The 13,822-nt window shown below is 43.7% G+C and overlaps 1 protein-coding gene across 2 annotated transcripts in view; it reads right to left on the bottom strand.

Moving 5' to 3' along the window:
• The window catches only part of LOC135517565 (calmodulin-regulated spectrin-associated protein 1-B-like), a 117,702-nt gene that overhangs the window by 16,103 nt on the left and 87,777 nt on the right, over positions 1–13,822 (bottom strand). Inside the window, exons 12-15 of one of the 2 annotated variants that reach the window (XM_064941978.1) lie at positions 11,208–13,755; positions 10,039–10,178; positions 9,258–9,469; positions 1,964–2,026 (exon numbers count right to left, since the gene is read on the bottom strand). In XM_064941978.1, coding sequence (XP_064798050.1) covers positions 1,964–2,026; positions 9,258–9,469; positions 10,039–10,178; positions 11,208–13,755 — 2,963 coding nt within the window. The remainder of the gene's footprint in view (positions 1–1,963; positions 2,027–9,257; positions 9,470–10,038; positions 10,179–11,207; positions 13,756–13,822) is intronic. The other variant, XM_064941979.1, reaches the window with a different exon arrangement.

Here is a 13,822-nt window from a genome sequence, read left to right as displayed (position 1 = left end):
TTTCAGTTCCTACCGCTTCCACTGGATGTCACCAGTCTTTGGAATTTGGTTGAGGTTATTCATTTGTGCAATGGAGAAGAAGGCCATCTAGGAACTGGGTAACACTGTTGAGCGTTGCGCAAGACGTGAAAAGGAGCATGGTTTGTTTTCTTCTTGTATTGAAAACAGATTGCCCCGTTTACAATTTGATCGATAATTAACGTTTAAAAATACCTAAAGTTGTATTACAAAAGTAGTTTGACATATTTTGGCAAAGTTTATAGGCAACTTTTGAAATATTTTGTAGTGACGTTGCGTTTTTTGGAAGCTGTTATTTATGGATCAAGCGCGTCAAATAAATGGACATTTGGATATATATGGACGGAATTAATCGAATAAAAGGACCAATTGTGATGTTTATGGGACATATTGGAGTGCCAACAAAAGAAGCTCGTCAAAGGTAATGTATGTTGTATGTTTTATTTCTGCGTTTTGTGTAGCGCCTGCAGGGTTGAAATATGCTACTCTCTTTGTTGACATTGTGGTATCATCAGATAATAGCTTCTTATGCTTTCGCCGAATAGCCTTTTTAAAATCGGACACGTTGGCTGGATTTACAACGAGTGTAGCTTTAATTGAGTATCTTACATATGTGATTTAATGAAAGTTTGATTTTATATAATTTTTAAAAATTTGCCGCACTGCATTTTCCCAGATTTTTTTGTCCATGTGGGACACGACTGTCCCCTAGCCCCAAGAGGTTATAGGCCTACATCATGGGCTGGATGGAAGCAGTCTACAGTCTTCACGACTGGAAAATAATTGTTTATTTGCCTCATAAAAAATTGCCTATGCCTAGGCTATATTCTTTCATTATTTTTATTCTTTAAAAGCTCGAATATTTGGGAAATACGCTACCGTTCATAAGTTTAACTTGTCTTAAAGCTTTTATTATAGGCTTTGTAGGACAATTTGGCCATTTGCTTCTCAACCTCGCATTGAGGGATTTTTCTGACCCGCATAGATAATTTATTACTTAATAAACTTAAACTTGACTAAGCTTGTCGTTGGATTTTTCTGTAGGCTATTGATATTGCTTGTTCAATCATTATTAGTCCTCTGGCTACCTTACGTTTTTAGACTATTCAAATCACTTTTTAAGATGGAAAAATTGGTTTAGGCAGAGAGAGGATAAACAATATTTTCCGACTAGACATTTTGTGCTGCTTTGGTGGAATTCTTTGCTCCGTCTGGTCTACATTCCTCTCTTGGGTTCTGTAGGCTATAAATCACATTTATTGAAATAGGGTATAGCAAATAGCAATATACAAATTACCCGGAATGTCCCTTGGGTCCCTGCTGAGCATTGTGATACTTTTTTGTACTGCGCAGCGCCAGTCAAGTTCCAATAGGCTAAACCATCATCTGTTACATATTGATGTTGTAACCATAGACAATGGCTGTCAATCATCGTTGATAGACGATGCTATTGTAATATCGCCCAACCCTAACCCATGCTCAACAAGCCAGGAAGGCACAACGCAGCAGGCACAGTGTGATGTCACATTAGCAGTGGACTGATATGCAAACCTTTTAAAATGTTTAATTGCAAACTCAGGCATTGCTCTCTGCTTGTTCAGCCAGGTACAATCAGGTTCTTACCCTCATGGCATGCCACGAGAGAGAGAGTAAGAGAGATACCGAAAGAGAGAGAGAGAGAGATGGAGAGAAATTTCCACCGATCCTATAAGTGGGCAAAGTAAGCCTATCACATTACACAGACCTATGCAATTCTCTCACATCTGCTTAGGGGGAAAGGGGCTAGTGGTCCACATGATCAGACTTTCTGAAGGGGTTGTGGGTTGGGCTTGGAACTTCTTTCCTGACATGACCTGACCAGGAAAAACCATCATACCATACCATATGAGGTATGGTATGATGTTATGAGGTCAGGGGGTCATGCAGATGAGGTTAGATGTTTCACCTCCCCTACTGCCTGCTGCTGATCCCTGGGCTCTCATCAACATGGATGCTCTCAGAGAATAACCTGGGTGACAAAAACACACACGCGAGGGCTAAACAGACAATACACACACAGGAAAGCTAAACAAAGAACACAAATACACACAACACATTGTGGTATTCATGGGATGCACCTACAGTATCAGTCAAATGTTTGGACACCTACTCATATGTAGAATAATAGTGAAGACATCAAAACTCTGAAACACATATGGAATAATGTAGTAACCAAAAAAAGTGTTTAAGTATGTTACAATATATTTCCATTTTCTTTAACCCTTTTTTTTTGCACCCTTATGTAGACAGCTTCACCCACATCCGTTCCATGCATCAAATGGGGTTGGAGTTGAGGGAAAAAAGTGTCACCAATGTAATACCCCGGTTAAAACCAAGTATAGAGATTATTTGTTTTAATTAATTGGTATTAGATTTAAAAGGTGATCGAATTGCTCCTGAACTGTAATGTCGTTAATGCATATATTTTGCATAGCTTGCCAGTAATTTGGACATGGGTTGTGAAAAAACATTGGGGTTTATTATTTTCATTTATTTTGATGTGGTACATTGAAAATGTGATAATATCCATCTTGAACCTTATGTCTGTTGCATTGATGGTTCATTTACTATTTCTGTTTCATTTTAATGCATGGGAAAGCATATCCTTATATAATAATAAGCATCTATAATCATTCTATCGGAAGTTAATACCCTAGTTGTCATCACCCTAGCGAGTTTACAATAGGGATTCTTATTGGAGATGTCCTTCTCACCTAATTTCCCATGCTGTTGAGATATTCTAAGGTAATATCGTGAGAGTCAAATTCGAGCCGGGTGAGAGGGTTACACCAAATATAACAATGTGCATTTCATAAATATTCTAATAAAATGTGTACATGAAACATATCAAACAAGTCACCGGCCCAAGCAAATCTCCTCTTATTATTGGGGTCCTTTAGTAGTGGTTTCTTTGCGGCAATTCGACCATGAAGTCCTGATTCCCGCAGTCTCCTCTGAACAGTTGATGTTGAGATGTGTCTGTTACTTGAACTCTGTGAAGCAATTATTTGGGCTGCAATTTCTGAGGCTGGTAACTAATGAACTTATCCTCTACAGCAGAGGTAACTCTGGGTCTTCCTTTCCTGTGGCGGTCCTCATGAGAGCCAGTTTCATCATAGCGCTGGATGTTTTTGTGACTGCACTTGAAGAAACATTCAAAGTTCTTGACATTTTCCGGATTGACTTACCTTCATGTCTTAAAGTAAGGATGGACTGGTTCTCTTTGCTTATTTGATGTGTTCTTGCCATAATATGAACTTGGTCTTTTACCAAATAGGGCCATCTTCTGTATACCACCCCTACACAACTGATTGGCTCAAACGCATTAAGGGAAGGAATTACACAAATTAGCAAGGCACACCTGTTAATTGAAATGCATTACAGGTGATTACCTCCATGAAGCTGGTTGAGAGAATACCAAGAGCGTGCAAAGCTGTCATGGCTACTGTGGCTACTTTGAAGAAATTCAAATTTGATTAACACTTTTTTGCTTACTACATGATTCCATGTGTTATTTCATAGTTTTGATGTCTTCACTATTCTACAATGATTTTATAGTAAAAATAAAGAAAAACCCTGGAATTAGTAGGCCATTGTTATAAATGTTCTCAAGACGTTCTCAGCAACAGTGACTCCCGAAAGTCAAGTGGTGCCCAATCATTCTCAACAGGGGCTAATGATTGTTTAGTGTCTAAATTACAGTATAGTAGCTTGGAAATACGATGGCATTGCTAAAGTACGCAAATAATTAGTACGAAACAACTGTCATCATTATGATGTAGTCAAATTTACTTTAGACCGAGGCAATGTTGCCAAAAGTTTGTAAAAAATACCTAGCAGTTAACTAGCCAAAATCTGGTGCTTTCCCCGCAATCTTAGGTAGCATCTAAATTCAATCTGCCGACATCCCAATGACAAAGGCATTTCCTACTGGGCGATTCCACAACAGGCCATATTTTCACTTAGAAACTTAATTGGGAGGAAGGACTTTTGACATGACCACACCAATAGCAGACTACTGTTAGAATCATACAGCTACAGTGCATTCAGAAAGTTACAAAATGGAATTAAAATGGATTTGTCATTTTTTTGTTGTCAACAATCTACACAAAATACTCTGTCAAGGTGAAAGATTTTTATTTTTTATTAATGGAAAATAACATCTTGATTAGATAATTATTCAACCCCCTGAAACAATGCATGTTCGAATCACTTTTCGCAGCTGTGAGTCTTTTCTATGTATGTCTCTAAGAGCTTTCACACCTAGATTGTAAAATATTTCTCATTATTCTTTAACATATTATTCAAGCTCTGTCAAGTTGGTTGTTGACAAGCATTTTCAAGTCTTGCCCTACATTTTCAAACTGATTTAAGTCAAAACTGTAATTAGGTCACTCCGGAACATTCAATGTTGTCTTGGTAAGCAACTGCAGTGTATATTTGGCCTTGTGTTTTAGGTAATTGTCATGCTGAAAAGTGAATTTGTCTCCCCAGTGTCTGATGGAAGCAGACTGAACCTAGTTTTCCTCTAGGATTTTGCCTGTGCTTAGCTCTATTTTGCTTATTTTTATCCTAAAAAACGAGTCCTTGCCGATGACAAGCATACCCATAACATGATGCAGCCACCAACATGCTGACAATATATAGAGTGGTATTCAGTAATGTGTTGTATTAGATTTGCCCCAAACATAACACTTTGTAATCAGGACAAAAAGTGAATGTCTTCGCCACATTTTTTTGCAGTATTTCTTGCAGTATTACTTCAAGTGCCAGGTACATGTTTTGGAATATTTTTATTTTGTGCATGTTTTGGAATATTTTTTTCTGTACAGGCTTACTTGTTTTCATTCTGTAATTTATGTTCGTATTGTGGAGTAACTACAATGATCCATCCTCAATTATCTCCCATCACAGCCATTAAACTCTGGTGAAATCCCGTTAGGAAGGGCGCCTGTATCTTTGTAGAGTAATTAGTAACTGCACCATGCTGATTGTTTTCTTTTAACCTATCAGACATTGAATATCCCAATAGTTATATCTACCAATAGTTGGTCTTCTTTGCAAACCATTGGAAAACCTCCCTGGTTTTTGTGCTTGAATCTGTGTTTGAAATTCACTGCTCGATTGAGGGAACTTACAGATAATTGTATGTATTGTATGGGGTACAGAGATGTGGTAATCTTCTAAAAATCATGTTAAACACTATTACTGAATTATTATGTGAATGGGTAAGCACATCTTTACTCCTGAAAGTACAGTGCATACAGAAAGTATTCAGACCCCTTGACTTTGTCCACATTTTGTTACGTTACAGCCTTATTCTAAAATTGATTAAATTGTTTCCCCCCCTTATCTACACACAATACCCCATAATGACAAAGGTTTTTTTTTCTTCACATTTCTTAAAAATAAAAAACGGAAATATCACATATACATAAGTATACAGACCCTTTACTCAGTACTTTGTTGAAGCACCTTTGGCAGCAATTAAAGCCTTGATTCTTAGATATGACGCTACAAGCTTGGCACACCTGTATTCGGGGAGATTCTCCCGTTCTTCTCTGCAGATCCTCTCAAGCTCTGTCAGGTTGGATGGGGAGTGTCGCTGCACAGCTATTTTCAGGTCTCTCCATTTCGCTTCACCCGCAATAACATTAGCAAAAAATGTGTACGTGACAAATAAAATTTGATTTGAGATGTTCGATCGGGTTCAAGTCTGGGCAACTCAAGGACATTCAAAGACTTGTCCCGAAGCCACTCTTACGTTGTCTTGGGTGTGTGCTTAGGGTCGCTGTCCTGTTGGAAGGTGAACCTTCGCCCCGGTCTGAGGTTTTCATCAAGGATCTCTCTGTACTTTAGGTGCCTTTTGGCAAACTTCAAGCGGGCTGTCATGTGCCTGTGACTGAGGAGTGGCTTCCGTCTGGCTACTCAACCATAAAGGCCTGAATGGTGGAGTGCTGCAGAGATGGTTGTCCTTCTGGAAGGTTCTCCCATCTCCACAGAATAACTCTGGAGCTCTGTCAGAGTGACCATCGGGTTCTTGGTCACCTCCCTGACTAAGGCACTTCTCCCCTGATTGCTCGGTTTGGCCAGGCGGCCAGCTCTAGGAAGAGTCTTGATGGTTCTAAACTTCTTCCATTTAAGAATGATTGAGGCCATTGTGTTCTTAGGGATCTTCAATGCTGCAGACATTTTTTGGTACCCTTCCCCAGATCTGTGCCTCGACACAATCCTGTCTCGGCGCTCTATGGACAATTCCTTCGACCTCATGGCTTGGATTTTACTGTGACATGCATTGTCAACTGTGGGACTTTATATAGTCAGGTGTGTGCTTTTCCAAATGATGTCCAATCAATAGAATTTACCACAGGTGGACTCCAATCAAGTTGTAGAAACGTCTCAAGGATGATAAATGGAAACAGGATGCACCTGAGCTCAATTTCGAGTCTCATAGCAAAGGGTCTGAATACTTATGTAAATTTGTTTTTGCAAACATTTCTAAAAACCTGTTTTCGCTTTGTCATTATGGGGTGTTGTGTGTAGGTCGATTAGTATTTTTTAGAATAAGGTAACAAAATGTGGAAAAACTGAAGGGGTCTGAATACTTTCCAAATGCATTGTATTTAGGCTTGCCATAACAACAACAGGGTTGAACTTATTGACTGAAGACATTTTAGCTTTAAATTTTTACTTAATTTGGAAACATTTCTAAAAACATAATTCCACTTTGACATTATGGGGTATTGTGTGTAGATCAGTGACAAAATCTCAATTTAATCCATTTTAAATTCGGCTGTAAAATAAAATTTGGAAAAAGTCAATGTGTGTAAATACTTCTGAAGGCACTGTATGTCAAGAGGACAGATCAATAACTGATTAATCAACATAGGCCTGCTAATCTTTAACAGTCTAACAACTTTATGTGAAGGAAGGTATTAGCACAACAGATGTCTCTGCCATGTCCATTTCCATGCACGCAGCGAAGCGCACTGAACTACCGCAACACGTTTCCTTTTGCCCGTCAGTGCTCTCTCGCCTTTACCTGGCTACCAAGACTCCTTGATCAGGCCAAACGCTACGCCACGCCCACGGATGTTAGTTCCTTGAAGTGAATGACAGAGCTGCGGAATAATTTAGTGTGAGTCATCAGGGTACTCGCGCCTACTACTTCCGTTGCGGAGATCAAAGCATGTGTGGACAAGAAAGTGTTCTCGCTTAGTTGACTAAACGCTGTACTAACTACCTTAGTCATAATGGCGCTTTAGCTAAGGAGCTAACTACGAAATAAAATTGGTGATGTGCATGACTAACACATACAATTTTGGAAAATATATTTGGCAAACAGTTCTCCATTTTCCCTACCTCTTGTTACTCACACGTCAGTGGTATCAACAGACAAAGTGAAGAAATGTTTTGAGTCAATAAGTATTCAACCCCTTTGTTATGGCAAGCCTAAATAAGTTCAGAAGTATAATATTTGCATCTCTGTACCACACACATACAATTATTTGTAAGTTCCCTCAGTCTATTGGTCGATGGGTAAAACAAAAAGCAGACATTGAAAATCGCTTTGAGTATGGTGACGTTACTAATTACACTTTGGATGGTGTATCAATACACCTAGTCACAACAAAAATACAGGTGTCCTTCCTAACTCCGTTGCCAGAAAGGAAGGATACTGCTCAGGGATTTCACCATGAGGCCAATGGTGACTTTAAAACATTTACAGAGTTTATTGGCTATGATAGGAGAAAACTGAGGATGGATCAACAACATTGTGGTTACTCCACAATATTAACCTAATTGACAGAGTGAAAAAAAGGAAGCCTGTACAGAATACAAAATATTTCAAAACATGTATCCTGTTTGAGTACCACTCTCCATATTTTCAAGCATAGGGGTTGCTGCATCATGTTATGAGTGTGCTTGTAATCGTTAAGGACTGGGGAGTTTTTCAGGATAAAGTGGACTGAAAAAGAAACGGAATGGAGCTAAGCACAGGCAAAATTTCCAAGAGGAAATCCTGGTTCGGTCTGCTTTCCACCAGACACAGAGATGAATTCACCTTTCAGCAGGACAATAACCTAAAAACACAAGAACAAATCTAGACTGGGCTTGCTTACCAAGAAGACACTGAATGTTCCTTTGTGGCCGAGGAACAGTTTTGACTTAAATCTACTTGAAAATCTATGTTAACACCTGCAAATGGTCGTCCAAAAATGATCAATTCGACAGATAATAATAATAGGATAATGTTTCACAATCCAGGTGTGGAAAGCTCTTAGAGACTTACCCAGAAAGACTCACAGCTGTAATCGCTGCCAAAGGTGCTTCTACAAAGTATTGTCTCAGTGGTGTGAATACTTATGTAAATTACATATTTCTGTATTTCATTTTCAATAAATGTACCCCCCAAAAAATCTAAAAAACATATTTTCACTTTGTCATTATGGGGTATTGTATGTAGAAAAAAGTATATTTAATCTATTTTGAATCCAGGCTGTAACAACAAAATGTGGAATAAGTCAAGGGGTATGAATACTTTCTGAAATCACTGTACATGCTTCCAGATGTCTGTATCATGTTTGTTTCATGGCTCATAGGGACAGAAGGCACGTACAGTGCCTTCAGAAAGTGTTCGCACCCCTTTACTTTTTCCACATTTTGGTGTGGTACAGCTGTCTGCACAACCCTCTATCGCGCTTTGCGGTCAAGGGCGGTCCATACCAAGCAGTAATGCAGCCAGTCAAGATTCTCTCGGTGGTGCAGCTGTACAACTTTCTGAGGATCCGAGGGCCCATGACAAATATTTCCAGCCTCCTGAGGGGGAAGACGTGTTGAGATGCTCTCCTGAGGGGGAAGACGTGTTGAGATGCTCCTAATATTTTCGAGCTGTCTTGGCGTGACATCGCCCTACTAATTATTTGTCAGCTTTTGTAATGGCATTGTGTTTCCAAGCCACTATAATGTGTAATCTTCATCAGCGCCAATTGAAAATGCATTGAGTAGAACGTTCAGTCAGGTAACAGTCCTCAAGAGAACGTCAATAACAATGGGGTGACACTACGTGCAACCCAAGAAAAGGGTGAGACAGGGTTAGTTAGAGACTAGAGGGAGGATGAGATTAGTTGGGAGGAGGTTCAAAACTGTGAAGGGGAGATAGGGTTGGTTTGGGTTATAGTGTTTTAGTGTAGGCCTACGTGTGGAGGATCCCTTGGAGAAGCCGGTGTCGGAGCAGGACTCTCCACGATGCAGGGACTTAGGCCGGGTCTTCCTGGCTTTACACCTGGGCTTAACCAAACCCTGCTCCTCTATCAGCTCCTGCTGCTTCCTCCTCAGGTAGTCCTGCTTGATCAGCTCCCTCCGCACCTTCTCCTCCTCCTTCCTCACACGGTCCTCTTCTGCCTTACGCCTGGGGGAAAGAGACACACACACCTTTTATGTTTGCCTTCACAAACAACACACACACACACACACACACACACACACACATGCTTTATCCCTGCACACTGACACAACATACACACACGCCATGATGGAATATGTTCTGTATCAGGGCCTGAAACCATCTTTGGCCTACTGATGTGTTTGTATAATAGAGATACTAGAGTGTTCTTCTCAATGGCTGCTTCTGTGACAGCATGGGAAGCGCCATGGAGGGCGTTCACCATTTTGTAGTAGTCAAGTGGGTATGACTTGCTATGGGTTTAGGAAGGATCACGTAATTCCATTCAGGTCAGCAGTAGGGGGCAGCCAATAATTATATTTCTAAGCAAACATTCCTTAATTGTAGGTGGCAGTAATTCACCAACCTTGGCTTTATACCTGTTCAGACCATACATACTCCATTACAGTAGGTGGTACTACACACTTTTTCAATTTTTTTACTAAATATTTCAGAAATTGACTAATTGCTCTCCCCATGCTCTCAAAGAGGTGGCCATTGGGAACAGCTCACTAGTACATCTCTATGGTTTGTACCTGGCATCGTCTCGTTTCTGTTCGCTCTCAGCCTCTGTCTGCAGTTTGCGGAGCCGTGCCTCCTCCATCTTCCGCTGCTGTTTGAGGAGAAAGTGAGCGCGACGCTTTGCCCTCTCATCCTCTGCCATCTTCTCATCGTCCTTTGGGAGGGGGGGGGGGGGGCAAATTGATTTACTACTAGAACAACATCCATTTCATTGCTAAGGCACATGACAAAATCTGCACTGATCTGAAAACTCTGAATCGGTTAAAGCAATATGGTGGATGATGCCTCTTTGGGAATTTCAGTTCCCCTGTCCGGTGCTTTCATCAATCAAATTCAACACAAATTAGTCGGGTTAATTGCATGATTTTCAGTAATTAATTTAGATTAATTTCAATTTTGATATGGGTTAAAGGCCCAGTGCAGTGAACATGATTAGCCTGGTTTTATATACACAGTGTACAAAACATTAAGAACACCTTCCTAATTTATTGAGTTGGACCCAATGTTCCCTCTAATGTTTTTTCGGCACTGAGCAAATTTCAGGTCTGCTGAGAGCAAACTTGAACATTACGAAAATTCTGTGCAACTTCCAGCACGAGTTTACTGTGAATACTGAGGAGAAAATGCAACCCATAACATTTTAACATGGAAATAGCTGTCCTATCAGTCAGCCTGTGTGGTGTTCAATGTAAGCCAACATTCCATGAGATTTTTGAAAAAAAAACATGCAGAGCTTGACATTACCCTGCTTATCCAAATGTTGTTGTTTGATGCAAGAAACCACTTTACAAAATACAACTCATTATTATTCCCATACCATTATTACAGAGAATCGGATCAATTATGCTAGCATCTGCCTATTGGCGACCTTCCATGGTGACATCACCATGTGGTAAATTAGACCACTCCCAGACAGTCCTTGCTAAATTCTTGCCTGAGAATTTTTATTTCATTTGGACCATTTTAATTGTAAACAATCACACTAAGGTACTTCATTGTTATCCAGAAAGTATTTGATAGAGATAAAAATGGCTATAAATAAAATACAATTGTAAAAGCTAACTGTCATTAACACGTTAACTTTGACAGCCCTAATACAAATGTATTGTCCCTCAAGGGGAAATTCATTACTTCAGACGAGGAGAGACTATTGAGATGCTGCCACTTTTAATAAAATTCCTACCTTGAAGAAGAAACCCAGTCCTGACTTCTGTTCTCCGTCTGCCGAGGTGTCCCCTATATCGGAGTCTTTTCCCTCTGATGGTTCCTTCAGGTCAGACAGGTCTACCTCGATCAGCTGGCCTTTCCCTCGACCTCCCTCCTCGCCGGGCTCGATCTCCTTCCCTGAGCCGCTACGCTCCTGCCCCTCAGCCACGTCCACACAGTGGGGTGTGAGAGGGGTGCCATAGGGGGTAGACTCCTTAGGGGGGGTATGCTTAGGGTTAAGGGTGGGCCCGTCTCTGTTGCTGCGCTGGTTGGCCTCATCTCTGATCTTGAAGGTGGTGCTACGGAGCGTGCCTCTCTCCAAGGCCCTTGGGCTCTCTGTAAATATCACGCAGGTGGGGCTGCTGTTCTGACTCCGGTCCCTATCCTGCTCCCCTCGGGAGGTGGTGTGCCACCCCGGGGAGCGCCTAGGGTCTGTGCTGGATGCAGGGGTGCCGGTCTTGGAAGCCGGCCTGCCATTCTCCTTGGTCAGTTTGAGTTTTGCGGGTTTGGTCCTGGGGCTGCATCCGGAGCTCAGTTTGGGAGGGCGGCGGGCAGGTGGAGCGGTGGTGATGGTCTCCATGAAACGCACGGCCGCGCGGAATTTGGAGTCGGTGGGGGTAGCGGTGGAGTCTGAGTAAGCGGTGGGGGTAACGGTGGAGTCTGAGGAAGGAATTGAAGAGGTGTCTTGGGTGGGTGTAGGGGCTGATGGTAGGGATAGAAGGGAGGCGGCATGCGGGACCCCTAGGGGTGACTGGACGCTCTGCTTTATCAGACGGTCCTGCTGTAGAGACAGCTGCATCATCTGTTGCTGAATGGCACCGATGGCTTCATTCAGCAACTCTATGGAGCGGCTACACTCCCTCAGGTCTGGCTCGACCCCCGCCTCGTCCGGCGGCCCTGCACCGCCACTGTTTGTTCTGTTGTACCTGTCCCTCTGCTGCTGTCCCTCCTTCCTCTGACCCTTCAGGACATCCAAACACGAGTCGTCCCTGCAAGCCTTGTCCTTGCCGGCCGTCTGATATTGGGTCTCCAGGTGTTTGAGGGGCTGAGGCAGCGTGTTGTTCTTGCCACCCCCCTTCTTGACAATGTTGAGGAAGGCAGCCTTGCCCAGCTTGAGTCGCTGGCACGCCGATATGGTCTCCATCTTCTTCTTTTGGTGCTCTATGGACCGCCGCTGCTCCTCCAGCTGCATGTGGAGCTGCACCAGCTCTGAGGCCAGGACGTTGGTGGTGCCAACCTCCTTTCTGACCCGCAAAGCGCCGTCTTTAGCCAGCCGACATGGGCTAGGAGCCTGCAGGCACCACAAGCCTCCTAGAGTGTAGGGGGCGCTCTCCGAGCCATCGGGTGTGGTCTTTTGGGAGCTGCTGTTATTGCAGCAGTCGTCAGGAAAGCTGTTGACCTTTCGGTGGAGCTTGCGCTCTGCAAAGCTGGTCATTCGCATGGTGCCACTGTTGCACACACTGCTGGCCCAGGACGCCGTGCTAAGGCAAGGGCTGGACGGTCCGCTCCAGGCTTCCAGGCCTTCCTTGTCCTCGCGCTCGCACACCTTCATGTCCTCCCGGAGCTTGGCCGACTCGCCCTCGCCCCCCTCCGGTTCCCCTTTGCTCTCCCCTCCCTCTCCCAGGCACTTCCCCATGACCCTCCTCACCACTTCCTTGGCCAGCTCCATCTGATCCTCCTCCTCCTCCTCCTCCTCCTCTTCCAGGTTTGCAATCTCAGAGTATGAGTCCCGGCCCACCCAAGCTGTAGTAATGGCGGTGGGGAAGGGACTGTAGCTCGGTGCCAGCCCCAAGAAGGTCGTCGTCTGGTCCCCGGGCTCCGGTGACAGGTGGAGGAAGAAGCCACAAGACTGATCCTTGGTGATGGGCTCTGCTGCCCCCATCAGAGGGAGCTGAGAAGAACCCGTACCCACCTTCGTGGGTGGTCTGAAGGGACCAGAGGTGGCCTCCACATTGGGGATGGGGGTGAACGTGCAATTAAGACCCTCAGTGGTTCTCTTAAGGATCGCTTTGCTTGTACTCTCCCCGCTTTCCTCTTCCTTGTTCAGGCTGATGCTCTTCTCTTTGGTGGTCTTAAAAACGGCTGGCATCAGGGGCTCCAGGTAGAAACTCTCAGCCTGGGGGTCGGGGTGAGGGGCAGCGAGGCAGTAGGCGTGCCGAGCACTGGACACTCTGGAGGTCACCTCACTCTGGACCTCCAGGTCATCCTGCTCCATTTCGTCACTCTCGGGGGAGGCACGGGGGCCGTAGCACCTGGCCAGAGCCGCCGGGTGGATGATGGCCATCAGCTCTTCCTCCTCCATCTCCTCGTCCTTGAAGCGGATGTGGCCCATCATGTCCTGACCATTGAGCCTGTGGGGGGGCAGTTGTACACCCATCCCCGGCCCACCAGGCATGTGTTTGGGTGTGATGCTGATGATGTCGGATCCCAGGCTGTCCTTGCTGATGGAGTGGGCCAGGCTCAGGCCATCGCACTCTCTCTCCAGGGGGAAGTGGAGGGTGTAGGGCACCAACTGGGAAAGGGGTCTGGGTGGGGAGGGGAGCGAGTGGGAGAGTAGAACGGGGTGAAATGAAAAGAGGGGAGGAAAGAGGA

The sequence above is a fragment of the Oncorhynchus masou genome, chromosome 28, assembly GCF_036934945.1.
Source record: "Oncorhynchus masou masou isolate Uvic2021 chromosome 28, UVic_Omas_1.1, whole genome shotgun sequence".
Classification (NCBI taxonomy): Eukaryota; Metazoa; Chordata; class Actinopteri; order Salmoniformes; family Salmonidae; genus Oncorhynchus; species Oncorhynchus masou.
This window is presented reverse-complemented; position numbering and strand designations above follow the sequence as displayed.